This window comes from Littorina saxatilis, linkage group LG12 (genome assembly GCF_037325665.1).
Source record: "Littorina saxatilis isolate snail1 linkage group LG12, US_GU_Lsax_2.0, whole genome shotgun sequence".
Taxonomy (NCBI): Eukaryota; Metazoa; Mollusca; class Gastropoda; order Littorinimorpha; family Littorinidae; genus Littorina; species Littorina saxatilis.
The window spans coordinates 62,003,106-62,018,148 of record NC_090256.1 but is presented as its reverse complement, the minus strand read 5'-3'; the positions used below and the strand labels follow the sequence as shown (position 1 = coordinate 62,018,148).

General features: G+C 44.0%; 2 protein-coding genes across 4 annotated transcripts in view; one reads left to right on the top strand and one right to left on the bottom strand.

Moving 5' to 3' along the window:
• Positions 1 to 6,054, bottom strand: part of LOC138982472 (uncharacterized) — a 40,571-nt gene extending 34,517 nt beyond the window's left edge. Inside the window, exons 1-3 of the mRNA XM_070355768.1 lie at positions 5,915 to 6,054; positions 852 to 3,626; positions 149 to 478 (exon numbers count right to left, since the gene is read on the bottom strand). Coding sequence (XP_070211869.1) covers positions 149 to 478; positions 852 to 3,303 — 2,782 coding nt within the window. The 5' untranslated portion in view covers positions 3,304 to 3,626; positions 5,915 to 6,054. The remainder of the gene's footprint in view (positions 1 to 148; positions 479 to 851; positions 3,627 to 5,914) is intronic.
• Positions 6,055 to 12,608: 6,554 nt separating this feature from the next.
• Positions 12,609 to 15,043, top strand: part of LOC138982480 (protein mono-ADP-ribosyltransferase PARP14-like) — a 49,120-nt gene continuing 46,685 nt past the window's right edge. For all 3 annotated transcript variants that reach the window (XM_070355779.1, XM_070355778.1, XM_070355780.1), the window contains exon 1: positions 12,609 to 12,911. In XM_070355779.1, the coding sequence (XP_070211880.1) occupies positions 12,725 to 12,911 (187 nt within the window). In that variant the 5' untranslated portion in view covers positions 12,609 to 12,724. The remainder of the gene's footprint in view (positions 12,912 to 15,043) is intronic.

Below are 15,043 nucleotides of genomic sequence, written 5' to 3'. Positions count from 1 at the left end.
CCTCGCAAAAGAGCAAGAAATATCATATTTGGTTATTTCAGAAAATGAGTTAAAATGGCACACACATTTGGATTAATGGCTTGAAGGAGAAAACCAATGCAAAGTATATGGAAATACAACAGAAAAGATCACAGAACATGAAACCAACCCTGGCTATCAATGAAGGTGATGAAGAAACACTTCCTCTTCTCATCCCACAAGAGACAGTCTTTTCCAATATCGCCGCCTCCACTACGTTTCTCATTTTCAAAATATAAATTGCAGATTTCCTCATCCTCTTTTTTTAGTGCAGCTCCTGTCACCATCACAGTTTTCTGCAAGTCCTCAGGGGCCTGTTCGCGTCTCTGGCTCTGCAAACTCTGGGGAGCCAGTTTCAAATCCTTTCTTTCATAAGCGGCGCTTAGTTCCTGACGCACTTCCCGTTGCTGTTGTGGTGAAGACAGGTGTCTATCTTGTTGTGCGGAGAGTGGACTGCCTCCTGCAGCAAGACACACAAGGATTTCTTGTTGAAAGAACCAAGTTTGAATTCATGATTGTTTTTGCAGCTCAAGATAGAATACAGCCAGACAGTAGTATATTCTTAACGTGATATGGAAGTGCATGTGTGTATGTGGTCTGTGTGTGCGTGCATGCATGTGCGCATTTGTGTGTGCATGCCTATGTACGTGTGTGTCTATATGTTCAGAAGAATGATAAGAACAGCACAGAGACTGATTCTGTCACACTGCTGACAACCTGGCACTCACACACAGAATTGGAAAACAGAATGTAAAGATCCAGCTGAGACACGGCTTGACTTAATCCCTAAACAGCACAAAGTAAAGAGACACAGCTGAAGTGAATTAACTCACCCTGTGCTGTGAGACTGGTTTGGCCCGGAGTACCGCTCAGCTGCAAGCCTTGTGCTCCTGGAGCCTGAGAAGGTTCCGCAGCCCAGCCTCCAGTTGGTGTTACAGCTGCCCAATCCTGTGTCTTCTGCTTCATAACAGTTACCCCAGCCTCATCTGCAGCACAGACCTGAACATTCTGTGGCTGTGGAGCGAACTTCTCCTGATCTGTGTTGATACCAGAAAAGGCGGGACCAGTCTGGCCTCTACCTGGAAACTGTTCAGCTGGGGTGCAGGGTGCTCCTGCAAACTGGCGATGATGGTCTTCAGTATGTGACCCGAACTTGCCTTGTTCAAAGGTGTTCTGTGCTGAAGACGTTGGTCTTGTCGGGAAGAGTTCAGTGTTAAAATGACCTTGTGATGGGTGTGGCGCAGTGGTCTTCTGTGAATCATCATCAGTAGCTCTGAAACGTGCTCTCTGGTTCTCTGGCACTCCTGGGAGACTAGACACGCCAGAACTTGCCATAGGCTCTTCAGCAAAAGACTCATTGACTGGAAAGCTGCCCGCAGATATAGCTGGTGGGCCTTTTCTTGGTGCTGCAATGGGCCTGCAGGCAGTGTTGTTACCTCTCTGACTCGTCTGAGTGCAAGATGGGTCAGGGTCTGAGGAAGAACAATCCTGGCTTCTAGGACCAAGACCTCTGACATTCGTGTTTGAGCCAACGTTCACAGCACCACTGACAGACTCATTGTCCTCGGAATGTTCTTGTCCTTGTGCTTGGTTTGACAGAACATCACGTGCTGCCCTGACCTGATTATCACCGGCTGATATCTTGCCAGGAAGTCCAAGCATGGAAAAATCAGTGACAGAGTTCATTGAGAATTCAGGATCAAAGTTTGTCGTTTCTGTGGCACCATCTTCTGGGCTGAAATAGGTGACCTTAGCTTTCTGATCCAGGGAACCTGCATCCATCCTTCTGTCTGTATCTTTCTTTTCATGCGCCTGCTGATTCCCAGAATTCCTCTGCACTTGAGCGTCTGGTGGTGGAGAATGACAAGGAGAGTCGACTGACATGTCTGATTCACTGTCAATGTCTTTCAGAAGATTGGGATCTTCCATGTTAAAGATGTATCCATCTTGAAGATTATAGTTTGCGTTGTTGCCTGGTGTTTTGTCATCCATTACAGGCGTCAGATGAGTGTCTTCCTCACAAGATTCTGAAACAGAAGGTATGGAATGAGCACTGGGTTGAAGGTGACTCTGCTTCATATGGTCAGACTGGTCCTGTTGCAATGCACTCATAGAGTCATCTTGTGAGAGGGACAACAGTTCAATATCAGAGTCATGGGAGTCTGTTTTGACAGTGCTACTTTCAGTTTCACTCAAACCAAGGAGCTGCAAGACCTCTAAGTGCTCCTTGCTTAAGATCTGTGAACTTGGTCCAGTTAATGACTCGGACATACACACATTCAACTGAAGCTTTCTGTCTAACCCTGGTTGTGCAGCTTTTTCAACAAGGTTTTTATCACTGACGCCACAAGTGCTGCGCTCTTCATTGCAGAATTCCTCTCTGTTGCCAGTGGAAAATGTTGCAGTCATTCCCACTTGGTCTGAGTCTGCAATGTCTGCAGAGACGCAAAAGGTAGAAGGACACCGGTCAGGATCCTCGTCATCCGCAGTGTAATCTAGCGTTGTTCTACGAAAAACATCGGCTTTATTGTCTTTTTTACAATTGTCAACTGCACCTCCTAGCAGGTTATCCAAAGGGTATGGGCTAACATGTGAAAAACAAGCATCTGGTGTGCTGGATGTTTCACCAGTGATGCCAAACTTCAAAGAACAACTGTCACCTTCACTAGAGCCTGAAGCTTTTGGGGGAGTCAATGTAGCTTCCCCTGCAGTCTCTCGCATCAAGCCTGCTCTACGATCACCCTCCTCAGGTTCCTCTGTGATGCATTCAGCATGCCGATTGAGAAGAGTTGGAGTGCAAGGCAGGGAATCTGCTATGCTGGCAGTCATCATGGAAACTTGGAAAAGGGATGGACATCTGTCGTCTTCATCGTCCTCTTCTTCCTCAGGTGTCTGAAGTTCCGTCTTGATCGCCGAGTCCAAACTAGGAGATTCCAGTCTGCCAATCAGGCGCTCCATACAACTACGACTCATGCTTCCCAGGTCAGACCCTGAGCTGCCGGACGATCCAAAGTCAGACAGGTATGCCTCAAGTGTGTGCCCGTGAAGGCCATTCTCTGAGAAACCCACACTGTTTCCAGGAGAACCACTCTCCTCACTCCCTGGTGATTCTCTGCTATCTTTGGATGCAGAGGTAGGATGAGATGAAACAGTTTTGCCACCAGTATGAGCGTCTGAGCAAACAGAGGCGTTTTCACTACAAGGTTCCTGATTTAGTCGAAGATTTTCCTCAACAGACTCAGTCGTGCTCGGATGTTCTGAATAACTCTCCGACTCACTCTCCATTGTGAAAATTATGTAAAAAGAATGTTGCCTAAGGCTAGGAATATTGTTCCAATGGCGTATCCACAGCTAGGCTGTCACCATCTAATGCTTTATGATTATTCAGCAGTTTCAAGTGAATAAAGCAAAGAAGAAGAGAAAAAAAGCTCTCTGGAATTATTGAAAACATCCATGAGATGAGAGCTAATTATAAGTTGAAGATGCGTTCTGATCATGTATAATTTGCCTTCATCAACTCTTGTCAGTTTCTCCTTCATTTCAGTTTGTAATGCTTGAAAAGAGTTAATGACACAAATGATCTGAAATTATATGTACTCGTTTCCAGCCTGAAACAAAGAATGAATAAAAGAAAATAATTTTCAGAGCCATTTTAGCAAACTGAACAAAATCTATCTTAAAGCAGTATTTTTCAAGTTCAATAGACGATGTTCGAAAATAACTCCGGATTTTCAAGTGCAGTGGAAGAGTTGCGGCCCGCTTTTAAAGTGAGACCAGCTAAAACCAGCAATATAACGATTAACTGACTTTCTTTCAAAATCTGCACATCTGAGCTACAATTTACTGGCGATGGCCTGCAGTGATTGATGAGAACTCGTGTTTCCCATAAAAAAAATTTTCACAAAAGCAAAAGCTCAGTACCAAATAAAACACCCCAGCTCTGGCTAGACAGTACAGACCAGCTTTCTAATGAAAGCAAGAACCTAGGTTAACACACCCTGATGAATAATGTTCAACTAAAAACAGAAGTCCACTGCCTGCATGTGACTAAAACCGTTGACCAACAAACAAACAAATAAACAAAGACATCTAAATAAAGTGAGAATATCATATCATAACACTAGCTAAGTTAGTATTAAAGCAGCACATTTCACTTTAGCTTCATGCTAATGAACTCCAAGCTCTTCCTAGCTTTTAATGATCACCTGATGATCGATGCATAACCATGCATACCTGAAGCGAGCGACAGCTATAGTACCGTGCCCTAGCTAATCAGTAAAGTCCAGCTGCAATCATTTCAATCTGACCGATAATAACAATGCACTGCATGCATACCAGATGCACGCATGATTTAATTCTCTCTCCTGCAAAGAGTATAAGTGTGCACAAGCTCGATCTCTCTCACAAACAGAATCTTTCTGAAACTCCAACGTCACATAAACTATGCCAACAATATTTATACTTTCAGTTCCTCTGTTGTTGACTCTTTATCAGCTCACATACAAAAAATAGACACCCTACATACTTTCTGTTTCAGTTTCATGACAGAATGGCTATTTTAAACACTGGCTCTCTTCAAATAACCTTGACATAAAATATGTGCATGCCTCCTGTCTGTTCTGTAGTTTGATCTAGTTCACCAATAATGTTGCCAGCTAGATAACCATTAACATATCAAAAGATGAGAGGTCAGACATCACTATGCTATCAGAAAAAAAGAATAAACATAATAGAATGTGAAGCATTTATAGTTTTAAGATCACATGAAATGTCCAAAGTATTTACTAATTTAGCAGCATGTTAACAACAACAACACCAACACCAACAACAACAACAACAACAACATATCAGCACACACACAATAATCCATTCCAAAATTGTAATAATCCATTCCAAAATTGTTGTCCTAACTAATCCTAATTCCTATTCCTTTTAAGACCAATTAACTTTATTATTAAGTGGCCAAAAATGTATTTAGGGTCTGAAAATGCAGGCTTATATAATTTTGAACTTGTGCGACATGCAAGTATTACCCATTAATTATACTCATCCAGGTTTTTCCTCATTGAGTGTGTTTCATATTGACCATATAGCCGGTCCTTGAACTGGTTGATAATAGCATAGCCATTTTAGTTTTTGTTGGTCAACTGTTCCAAACTGATGCAAATCTGTTACTATAAAACTGAATATATATATATTAACTTATCCCCACTAATTCTAGTGTTTTCGGAACCAACTATATCTATATGATATCTATATACGGCTTGTGTGTGTCTGTCTGTGTGTTCGCTATGCACAGCCAAAGTTCTCGATGGATCTGCTTCAAATTTGGTGGGCATGTTCAGGTAGACCCCGGACACAATCTGGTCGATGAGAATTTTCAACATGTGCTCTCAGTGCAGCGCTGAACCGATTATGGATTTTATGGTTTTTCTGTATATATATCCATTCCCAGTAACTCTTCCTTATCTTCTCCAGTGTTTTGCGCGTTTATCTCCCTTTCTTCGTGTGGCGTCAATCGCGTACGGTGCGCCACTCACCCGACAAAGCCGGGTACCCGCGAAGCGGGTAATCATCTAGTATTATATCAGAGACATACATATGTCTCTGATTATGTATATATAGTCCCCAAAAATGGGATCTATCAATATCATCGACCACACCCGTTCAGAATCATGTATTAGCCTGAAACAAGTTGCCTCTCATTCTTCTATGTTTCAAGATATAATTTTGATGCTCATCATTTGGGACACTGACGGTAACCATGGAATAAAAAGAACAGTCCATGCACAATTAAATTAAATGTGAATGCCTGTTTCAGTGTTTGCGATTTAGTTGTTATCTGAACTTATACTTATTTATAGCGTCCTTATGCTGATTACAGAAGAACACTCACCAAAAGCTGCCGCTTACTGAAGGTGGAGTTAGCTTGCGGGGTCCTAAGTTGAATGAAGATTCATTTCAAACAATCTTGTTTTCGTTTCTGCAGAATTATGACGTAAAGGGAAGTTAAACACATGAGGTGTCTACTGAAATGGATTCCCCGCTTCTGGGGAAATCCAACTTACTTTCACTTTCTATTTTTAGAAGAAGATCTGCATGCTGATTGGTCCATGAAACAAGAAAGTAACTTAAAATTTAATATAAAACAAGTCTTGGGTTATTATACACACAAAGATTAGAAATGCAGAGAAAAAAAACAACTTTGGACGCGTTTGTGGTTGTATCATGTGACAGTAAAAGCGCCAACCATTGGTCTTTTAGATGTATGAATATTGGCAAGCGATTCACAGAGCGCGGCGCGCTGTGCAGCGCGGCGATTCACAGAGCGCGGCGTGTTGTGCAGCTGTAATATTTTACACGGGTTTTACGGGATACCCATAGTGTGCCCTTGGCAAGTATGGCCGTCCGTCCCTAGCGGCCATTATCTACTGGGACGGCAAGCTAAGCACAGGCGACCATGTTCTACCCAAGTGACTTACTTGATACGGGGATCCCTTTCGGGGCGACGTAACGTCTGTGTGGTTCTGATTTCTCTGATTAACTGCGCTGTGCCGTTGGCGATTTGCCGCCTTGTCGCCTGATTGGTCCGTCAATGGTCTGTCATTCGTCAGTCGTGTCATGTGATCAAACCCCCCTCTCTGCAACTAAGTTATTTCCCTTACATTCCTCCCCGTTTAATTAGAGCCCCTTTTCCATTACAAATTATATTGCAAATCAAATCTCCTCTCAACTATAATCCTCATTTTATTCATTCTAAAACAACATTGACCCATTATGTTACTTCCCGGCACTTAACTAAATAACGTTTTAAACTTGTTCTTCTTTATAAACTCCCACTATAGTGGTGCTGCAATTAATGCTATTATTTATCAAAATATATAGTGTTCCATTTAACTTTATCCTAACTGTACTATGCCAGGCCAGACTGTTTGGTAACTTAGCAAAAGTTTATATTTTGCTGACGTCACTATTGAAAATTGATTCATACAATGCTTTAATAACTTGTGTACTTTGTCAGAAGATTTGAGAATACCACGGCCCGCTATGGAATTATAGAAATCTCAATGTGAATAAAAAAAAAGTACATTCCCCAATATACATTAGATGAATTTAGGGAACATAAAACCCACTTTATAACAATTACAATCCAAAACTAAACAGCAACAGTTGTTTTACGGGTATCAAACACGGTCCAGCTTACCTTCTAAACCGTTGAACAACGAGATAATGTAAACAAATGTGGAACAAATTTGTAGAACACAACCGAGTTCAGCTTACCGGCTGAACAACAATTCAACAACAGTAACACTTTTTAAAAGAACAACAGAACTTCAAAATTTGGGTCCATCAACCAACAAGTGGCCTCCACTGGTCTCAGTCCAATTGCCAACCCAGCTGGAAGACACAAACGTCTTCACAACATGCACCACGAGCAACAGTGCTTCTATGGGCTGTTTAAAAGACCATTTAATGACGAATATTCAATTCATCAAGGGGACCGACGAGCCTCGTCAGCCGGCTCAAGACCAAAGCAAAGGACGCGCTCGTTCGTTCTCGAACAAACACCCGACCGACGCACCGGTAGCGAAAGACCATAACGACCCTGAAGTTTATATGACGTCTTCAAATGTGAGAAGAGTCACTACCATCATGGTTTCAGTTTAAGTCTCCACTGGCCGTTCGTTTAGGTACAACCACCCGACCGGCGCAACGGTAGCGAAAGACCAGAACGACCCTGTTCGTTCTCGAACAATCACCCGACCGACGCACCGGTAGCGAAAGACCATAACGACCCTGAAGTTTATTTGACGTCTTCAAATGTGAGAAGAGTCACTACCATCATGGTTTCAGTTTAAGTCTCCACTGGCCGTTCGTTCACGTACAACCACCCGACCGGCGCAACGGTAGCGAAAGACCAGAACGACCCTGCAGTTTAGTTGACGTCTACAAACTTGAGACGAGTCACTGCAATCATGGTTTCAGTCTCCACTAGCTGTAAACACGCGACTGATACAGCTTGACTCGGATTTCCAGCTGCACGGATTCACTGAGTACATCTTCCTTCTTCCTACCTATACCCCTTTGATCTTACCATGCCAGGCAGCAACGCCGGCTACCGCAAAGTGTTTTAGTGGCTTGTCTTGCCGGTATACTTTGCTCAATGTAAGTGCTGAAACCTTTCGTCTAGAGCAATGCAAGTACAGCGACTGCCCCTTTCCAACCTTGTTTTGCCCTGGCTGAATTTGTAAGCGGTATACTTCTCTAGTAATGGCAAGTTATCCTTCATTCTTATGACTGTAACAGATATTTGGAGGAAAACCGCAGCTATTTCGGGATATGCATCCCAAGTTGTAAACCCCACATTATTGTCTAAAATACTGGCTGTGATGTAATAGGTTTTCTGATTTCCGAAATTATCAATTATTCACTATTCCAATGTGGTAACACAAGTAGTAGAGTTCCTAAACTCTCTGTTGGCTAAATCAGCCACAAAGTGCAAAAATTTCTGTTGATACAGTATGCTGTACTGCTAACTTTCTGTTACAACTTTACAAAGGAGCATTGCACACACAGATTTAGAGAGGACTACTTTCTTCTGCGTTAAATTCACAGCTTTTCCACAGCAATACCGTTCTTTACATTTCTATTATCTTTCCAAGCCATTTTTTCTTTTCCTTTCTTTCGCCATTTCCATATTTTTTCCAGGACAATGCCTTTCTTTTCATGGCAATGCCATTTTTTCGTTTCTTTCCATGGTAATGCCATTTTTTCTTTTCTTTCCATGTCCAGCATCTTTCCAGGACAATGCCATTTTTTCTTTTCTTTTCTTTTTCCATTTCCATATTTTTTCCAGGACAATGCCTTTCTTTTCATGGCAATGCCATTTTTTCGTTTCTTTCCATGGTAATGCCATTTTTTCTTTTCTTTCCATGTCCAGCATCTTTCCAGGACAATGCCATTTTTTCTTTTCTTTTCTTTTTCCATTTCTATCATCTTTCCAGGACAATGCCTTTCTTTCCATGTCCATTCTCTTTTCGTGGCAATACCTTTCCATTTTGCAACACATGTCAACATAATCCTTTCCAAGCATCTGCTTTGTCTTTGTGTACTGCTCTTGTTTGGGTTTTTTAAACATCACTGCAGACCTGAATTGTTATCAGCAGATCATCAGCTTATATGATTTTTATTTGGGTATCTTCTTTTCATCTGTACGAGACACCCTCTTCATTCTTATATCAAACTTCAGGCTTTCTTGCTACCTGCAGAAATAGAAACATCCCCCATCGCATGTGAAGTGCTTCGTTACACTAGATAACTGCATATATATGTGCACGTGCTTGGCCACTCTTCTTTTACCTACAGTTGGTGCAAAACCACCGAACACCGCAGGGAACTTGAGCTGCGGGGAAATGTTTGAGTATCTCCTTCTTTGGTGTTGACCTATAAAAGCTTCTCGGGGGAGCACTACCAGTATTTGAAGACAGGCCCCCACCCTTAGGCTGTCCGCGATAGGCATTTTGTGCAACTGTCTCCCTTTTCACCTGTTCTAAAAAACAGGACCACGGAGCGTAACTGCTTGCTGCGGCGGTGTTCTGAGACACAACTATTCTCAGCTACCCGACCATTAAAGCTTCAGGTTAACTGAGCATATCGGTCTCAAATTCTGTCTCCACCCGCTGTGAAAACGGGAACATGGGTATGGAGAATTGGACTGCCACTGCAGTTCTGACAATGTTAGAAACACAAAGACCACTCTCACGTGACTACGGATCGCAACTATTTTACACGGGTTTTACGGGATACCCATAGTGTGCCCTTGGCAAGTATGGCCGTCCGTCCCTAGCGGCCATTATCTACTGGGACGGCAAGCTAAGCACAGGCGACCATGTTCTACCCAAGTGACTTACTTGATACGGGGATCCCTTTCGGGGCGACGTAACGTCTGTGTGGTTCTGATTTCTCTGATTAACTGCGCTGTGCCGTTGGCGATTTGCCGCCTTGTCGCCTGATTGGTCTGTCAATGGTCTGTCATTCGTCAGTCGTGTCATGTGATCAAACCCCCCTCTCTGCAACTAAGTTATTTCCCTTACACAGCGCAGCGATTCCCAGAGCGCGGCTATTGCTCTCACCAGCGCAGATTGTTGACGCGCTTTATTTTTGTACATGTATGATTATCAGCAACATTTTTAACAACAATTGATTGCACCTACCTCTATTATATTATCTCAAGTGAATCTATACACCAGTTAACAGTTCCAGCGCTCACATGGAACGAAGAAGGAACCCGAAAGAGGAGAAAAAACAAACACTCGAAAAAAACGATCTGCGCATGCGTTCAAATCAACCAGAAAAACAAGAAAAATCGCGTATTTGTGTGCCCGATGTAATCCTTAGACCCTTTACACTCTTTCTTTGGACACTCAAAAGCATCTTCAGGGCTGCAAGACTACAAAATTGTACTTTCTGCAGACTGAATATACGCGTTCTAAACAACCGGGCAAAAAAACACGAAAAAAACGATCTGCGCATGCGCGAATTCCAAAATGGCTTCTTCTTCTTTCTTGATGTGGACTGGGTTCATCCGAACGTCTGTAGTCCAGCGGCGGAGTACTGAGTAATTGGTTACTGGTGGTGGGTGACCCAATAACTCCGAGAAGATGGTTAAAAGTATAAAACTATTTACACGAAGAGCTGCAGGGTTACTGTGTCAGCGATGCAAGTCCGTGGGTACGACCCAGACCCTTGGAAGGACTCCAGTGAAGGAGCAACTGTGGTCTTAGGGTCGAGCTTGTTCCACTGACGCAGTGTTCGGGGGAAAAAGGAGTTGAAGAGAACAGGATGGGATGCCCTCTCCTGAAACAGTCTCTGGGCTCCTCTGGTGCGGCTGTCGCCAGAGGTGTAGAACTCGGTCTTGTTGATGTTGACTATGCCGTTGTTGATCTTGTAGAGCATAGTGAGGCGGTTGGCGAGTCTTCTGTCGGCGAGTGGTTCCCATTGGAGGGTCTTCAGCATGCTGGTCACACAGCCTGGGGTCCGATCGCTGTAGTTGTTGTGGACGTAACGGGCTGCTCTGCGTTGGACTTTTTCAAGCTCCGTGACGTCTTTCTGAGAGATCGGGTCCCAGACTGGCGAGGCGTAGTCAAGGACCGGTCTGACCATGGCCTTGTACGTAGCAGCTCTGACGGTGGTGGTGCACTCCCGGAAGTTCCGCCGCAAGAAGCCCACAGTTCTGTTGCCCTTGTTGACAGTCGCTTGCACGTGGCTGCTCCAGGACAGGTCATCGGAGATTAAGACCCCTAGGTACTTGCTGGATGGTGTTGTTTCCAGAGTCTGTCCATGGAGGCTGTAGGAAGTTGGCAGGATGGGCTTCTTCTTGTTCGGGGCAATGCGGATGACGGTGCACTTGCTGGGGTTGAACTCCATCTGCCATGTTGATTCCCACTGTTCGAGGCTGGATAGGTCCTGTTGGAGCTGCAGACTGTCCGCTGGAGAGGATATACGTTTGAAGAGTAGGGAGTCGTCTGCAAAGAGTTTGACGCTGCTGAACTGAACGGATTCAGGGAGGTCGTTGATGAAGGCTAAAAACAGGAGAGGACCCAGGACGGTCCCCTGCGGAACTCCGGACTGCACTCCGACTGGAGACGATAGGACGCCCTCCAAGGCCACCTGCTGTTGACGCTGACTGAGGAAGGCAGAGATCCACTTGAGGGTGTCGTTTCTCACTCCGTAGTAAGCCAGTTTCGTGAGCAGGCGGGCGTGGGGCACCTTGTCGAAGGCTTTGGAGAAGTCCAACAGGATGGCGTTGACCTGGGCTCCCTCTGCTAGCTGCCGGGCAACTTCATGGACTGTGACGATGAGCTGGGTTTCGCATGAGCGTTTACGCCGAAAGCCATGTTGACAGTTGGTAAGGATGACATGGTGGTCAAAGTGCTTCATGATGGAGCTGTGCACCACGTGCTCGAGTATCTTGCAGGTGATGGAGATGAGCGAGACAGGGCGGTAGTTGGCTGCAAGGTGTCGTTCCCCTTTCTTGAAGATAGGCACCACCCAGGCCTGGCGCCAGTCAAGCGGGACCTCCCCAGTATCCAACGAGAGCTGCTGAAGTGTTAACTTCTGTTACACCGATTAACAGCGGCACTGTACTCGGATACTTGTTTAAAAACGTCATCCCAGTTTAAAAACTCAGCTGCTTTCCATATATATATAGTAGAAGCCATTGCAATGACATGTAGTGATATGACTGCCAAGTATTCAAGGCCGGAACTGACTTAGGCACGTTTTACATCGGCGCAGCGATACTGACATGGTGAACTCAGTTGAAAGAGTGAGAGAGAGAGAATGGAGCTCTGTTTTTCGTTTTATTGAGTTTTATTTTTCAAATAGATCAGATAGATGTAGATGTTGTAAACTTTGCGATTGTGAAGAAAATGTAACAGCAGAATACATCGCGCGTCGTGAATCGCAGCGCTCCTCGTAGCGCCGCGCGTTGTAAATCGCAACGCTGCACAACGCGCCGCGCGCTGTGAATCCACTTCGATGAATATTCATAGAATGAAACGAAAGTACGTTTTCGAGAAATGGTGGCTTTGTAGAAGTCAGAAGTGGGTGCAGCCCTTGTGTTCGTATTCAGATTTTCCGACAGTCAGAAATACGTTGTGTCTGATTAGTCGTTTTTCTTTCACCTTCATTCCTGTCGCCCGCCATGAGCTTGGCGTCTGGGCTGTTGTCTTCTTGTATTCTAGCCAAGGGGTTTCCCCCCGACATTTGCCCTGCTGAAGTTGCTCGAGCTGTTTTTACAAACACCGGGGCTACAATTGATAAAATTGCACCATCACCAAGTGCTGATTCAAGATCACCAGGCTGGCTGTTATATCTGCATTCGCATGATGGTAATTTTAGAAGCTTTAGAAAGATTGTGTTGGTGTATGTTTTGATGCTGCCAGTATTGATCACGGACTGTGTCACTCACTGTCAGAATCAGAATCTTTATATTGCAGAGTTTTTCAATATAAAGACGACGTTGTTGTGTTTGGAAGAACGGAAAAGTGTTTTCAACCTCAAAAATGTTGCTATTTTGTTGGCAAAGTTACTTTAAATTCTGAAGATTGTTGGCACTTCCTAAGTTGATTTGTACATGTATTGTGTGTATTTTTCTGGTTGACTATAGATGAGTAGATCTGTCATGTGACTATATAAGGCGGTATATGCCTAACATGGTGCAACTCCATGAGTAGAACATCTATATAAGGCAAGAGCCAACTAAACGAATTACCAAAACGAATAGCTTCTGTGCCTTCAACAAAGGGTAAAACCAGAATAATTAACCAAACAAGCAATCAAACCCGACTTTTTCAATACTGATCTGATCAGTCATGTTGATCATCAGGCTCAGGATTCGATGCATTGCAAGAACCTTCTTAGGTTATCATCGCAATGGAGACGAGAGAGCGCAACCCCTCAAAATTTAAAATCATGGACGTATAAATTTAATATTGCTTTCCCTTTAGTTGTGCAGTTATATATATGTCTCGATCCTGATCAGGGAGGCAACTTTGCAGTGAATTTTCCGTAGCATTGCACTCTCTCTCGATCTCGCTCTCTAAAATAGGCAGAACTATACATGAATGGATATTTGCAGATTAAGATCGATCGACTTTCTTTTCGCTGCTTTTTTTCCCGTTTGATACTGCATGTAGCATGATCATGTACACACTTTTGCTCTCTCATATCTTTGTTCTCGATTCTCTCTCTTGATCTGTCTCAATCCTCTCTCTCTTTCACACCATCCCCGTCCCCACCTCAGTCTTCTACTTGTTTGATATGTTATTCTCAGACAAGAAAAACTAGGAAGCTAGCTATATATACAGTGGAACCTCCAATAATGACTCCTCCTAAAAACGACCCGCTCCGTTTGCCAGCCGATTTTCTAGCTGGCACGGATGCCTTTTACACTGTGACTAACCTCCGAATGGAGACGACCGACCTACCAACAAAGGGTCAATAACGACTTTGATCTTTTACCAGTGAGTGTCAAAGTTCGTCCAGCACAAGATGCACGCGTCCCGCATTAGTGGCGCAGACCAACATGAGAAGGTGTGGGTTAGTCAGAAGTCAGTAGTGCGTGTAAATCTAGTGGCTTGCGGCTGTCCCATGCATCTTTCCTTGTGCTTTCACAATTGAAGGACCTCCCTTTGAGGAGGGTGTGGGCGGGGATGTAGCTCAGTCGGTAGCGCGCTCGATTTGTATCCAGTTGGCCGCTGTCAGCGTGAGTTCGTCCCCACATTCGGCGAGAGATTTATTTCTCAGAGTCAACTTTGTGTGCAGACTCTCCTCGGTGTCCGAACATCCCCGTGTGTACACGCAAGCACAAGACCAAGTGCGCACGAAAAAGATCCTGTAATCCATGTCAGAGTTCGGTGGGTTATAGAAACACGAAAATACCCAGCATGCTTCCTCCGAAAACGGCGTATGGCTGCCTAAATAACGGGGTAAAAAACAGTCATACACGTAAAATTCCACTCGTGCAAAAAATACGAGTGTACGTGGGAGTTTCAGCCCACGAACGCAGAAGAAGAAGAAGAAGAGTAGGATGTGGCGAGGGAGAAAGGGGGTGGAAGTTTGATCAACAACTTGTTTGTGTACGCATTCTGTGATTATGTGCTCACCAATAGTTAAGTGAATGAATTATCCTGAAGAAACATTTAAAACACTTCTTTTGACTTGAGTTTGTGAGGTGTCCTCTGTCAAAGTGCTCTGTCTTAGTTCTACTTCATTTTAAATCGTTGAGAGGTGGTGTAAATATGGCGACCCCAACAAAATGACGGTAACTTTTGAAGCTTGAAGATAGAGTAACTTCAGTAAGTCATGGAGAGATCGGATTTGCAAAAAGTCAGTGAGTGGGAAAACCCACATTCAATCAATAATCAAAGAACAGGAGTCTATTTGCATCAGCAGGGAAGGCCGAGAAAGCTGTGACAGAAAACATTAAAAGGAAGTTACCTCATCTGTGATGAAACTCTCC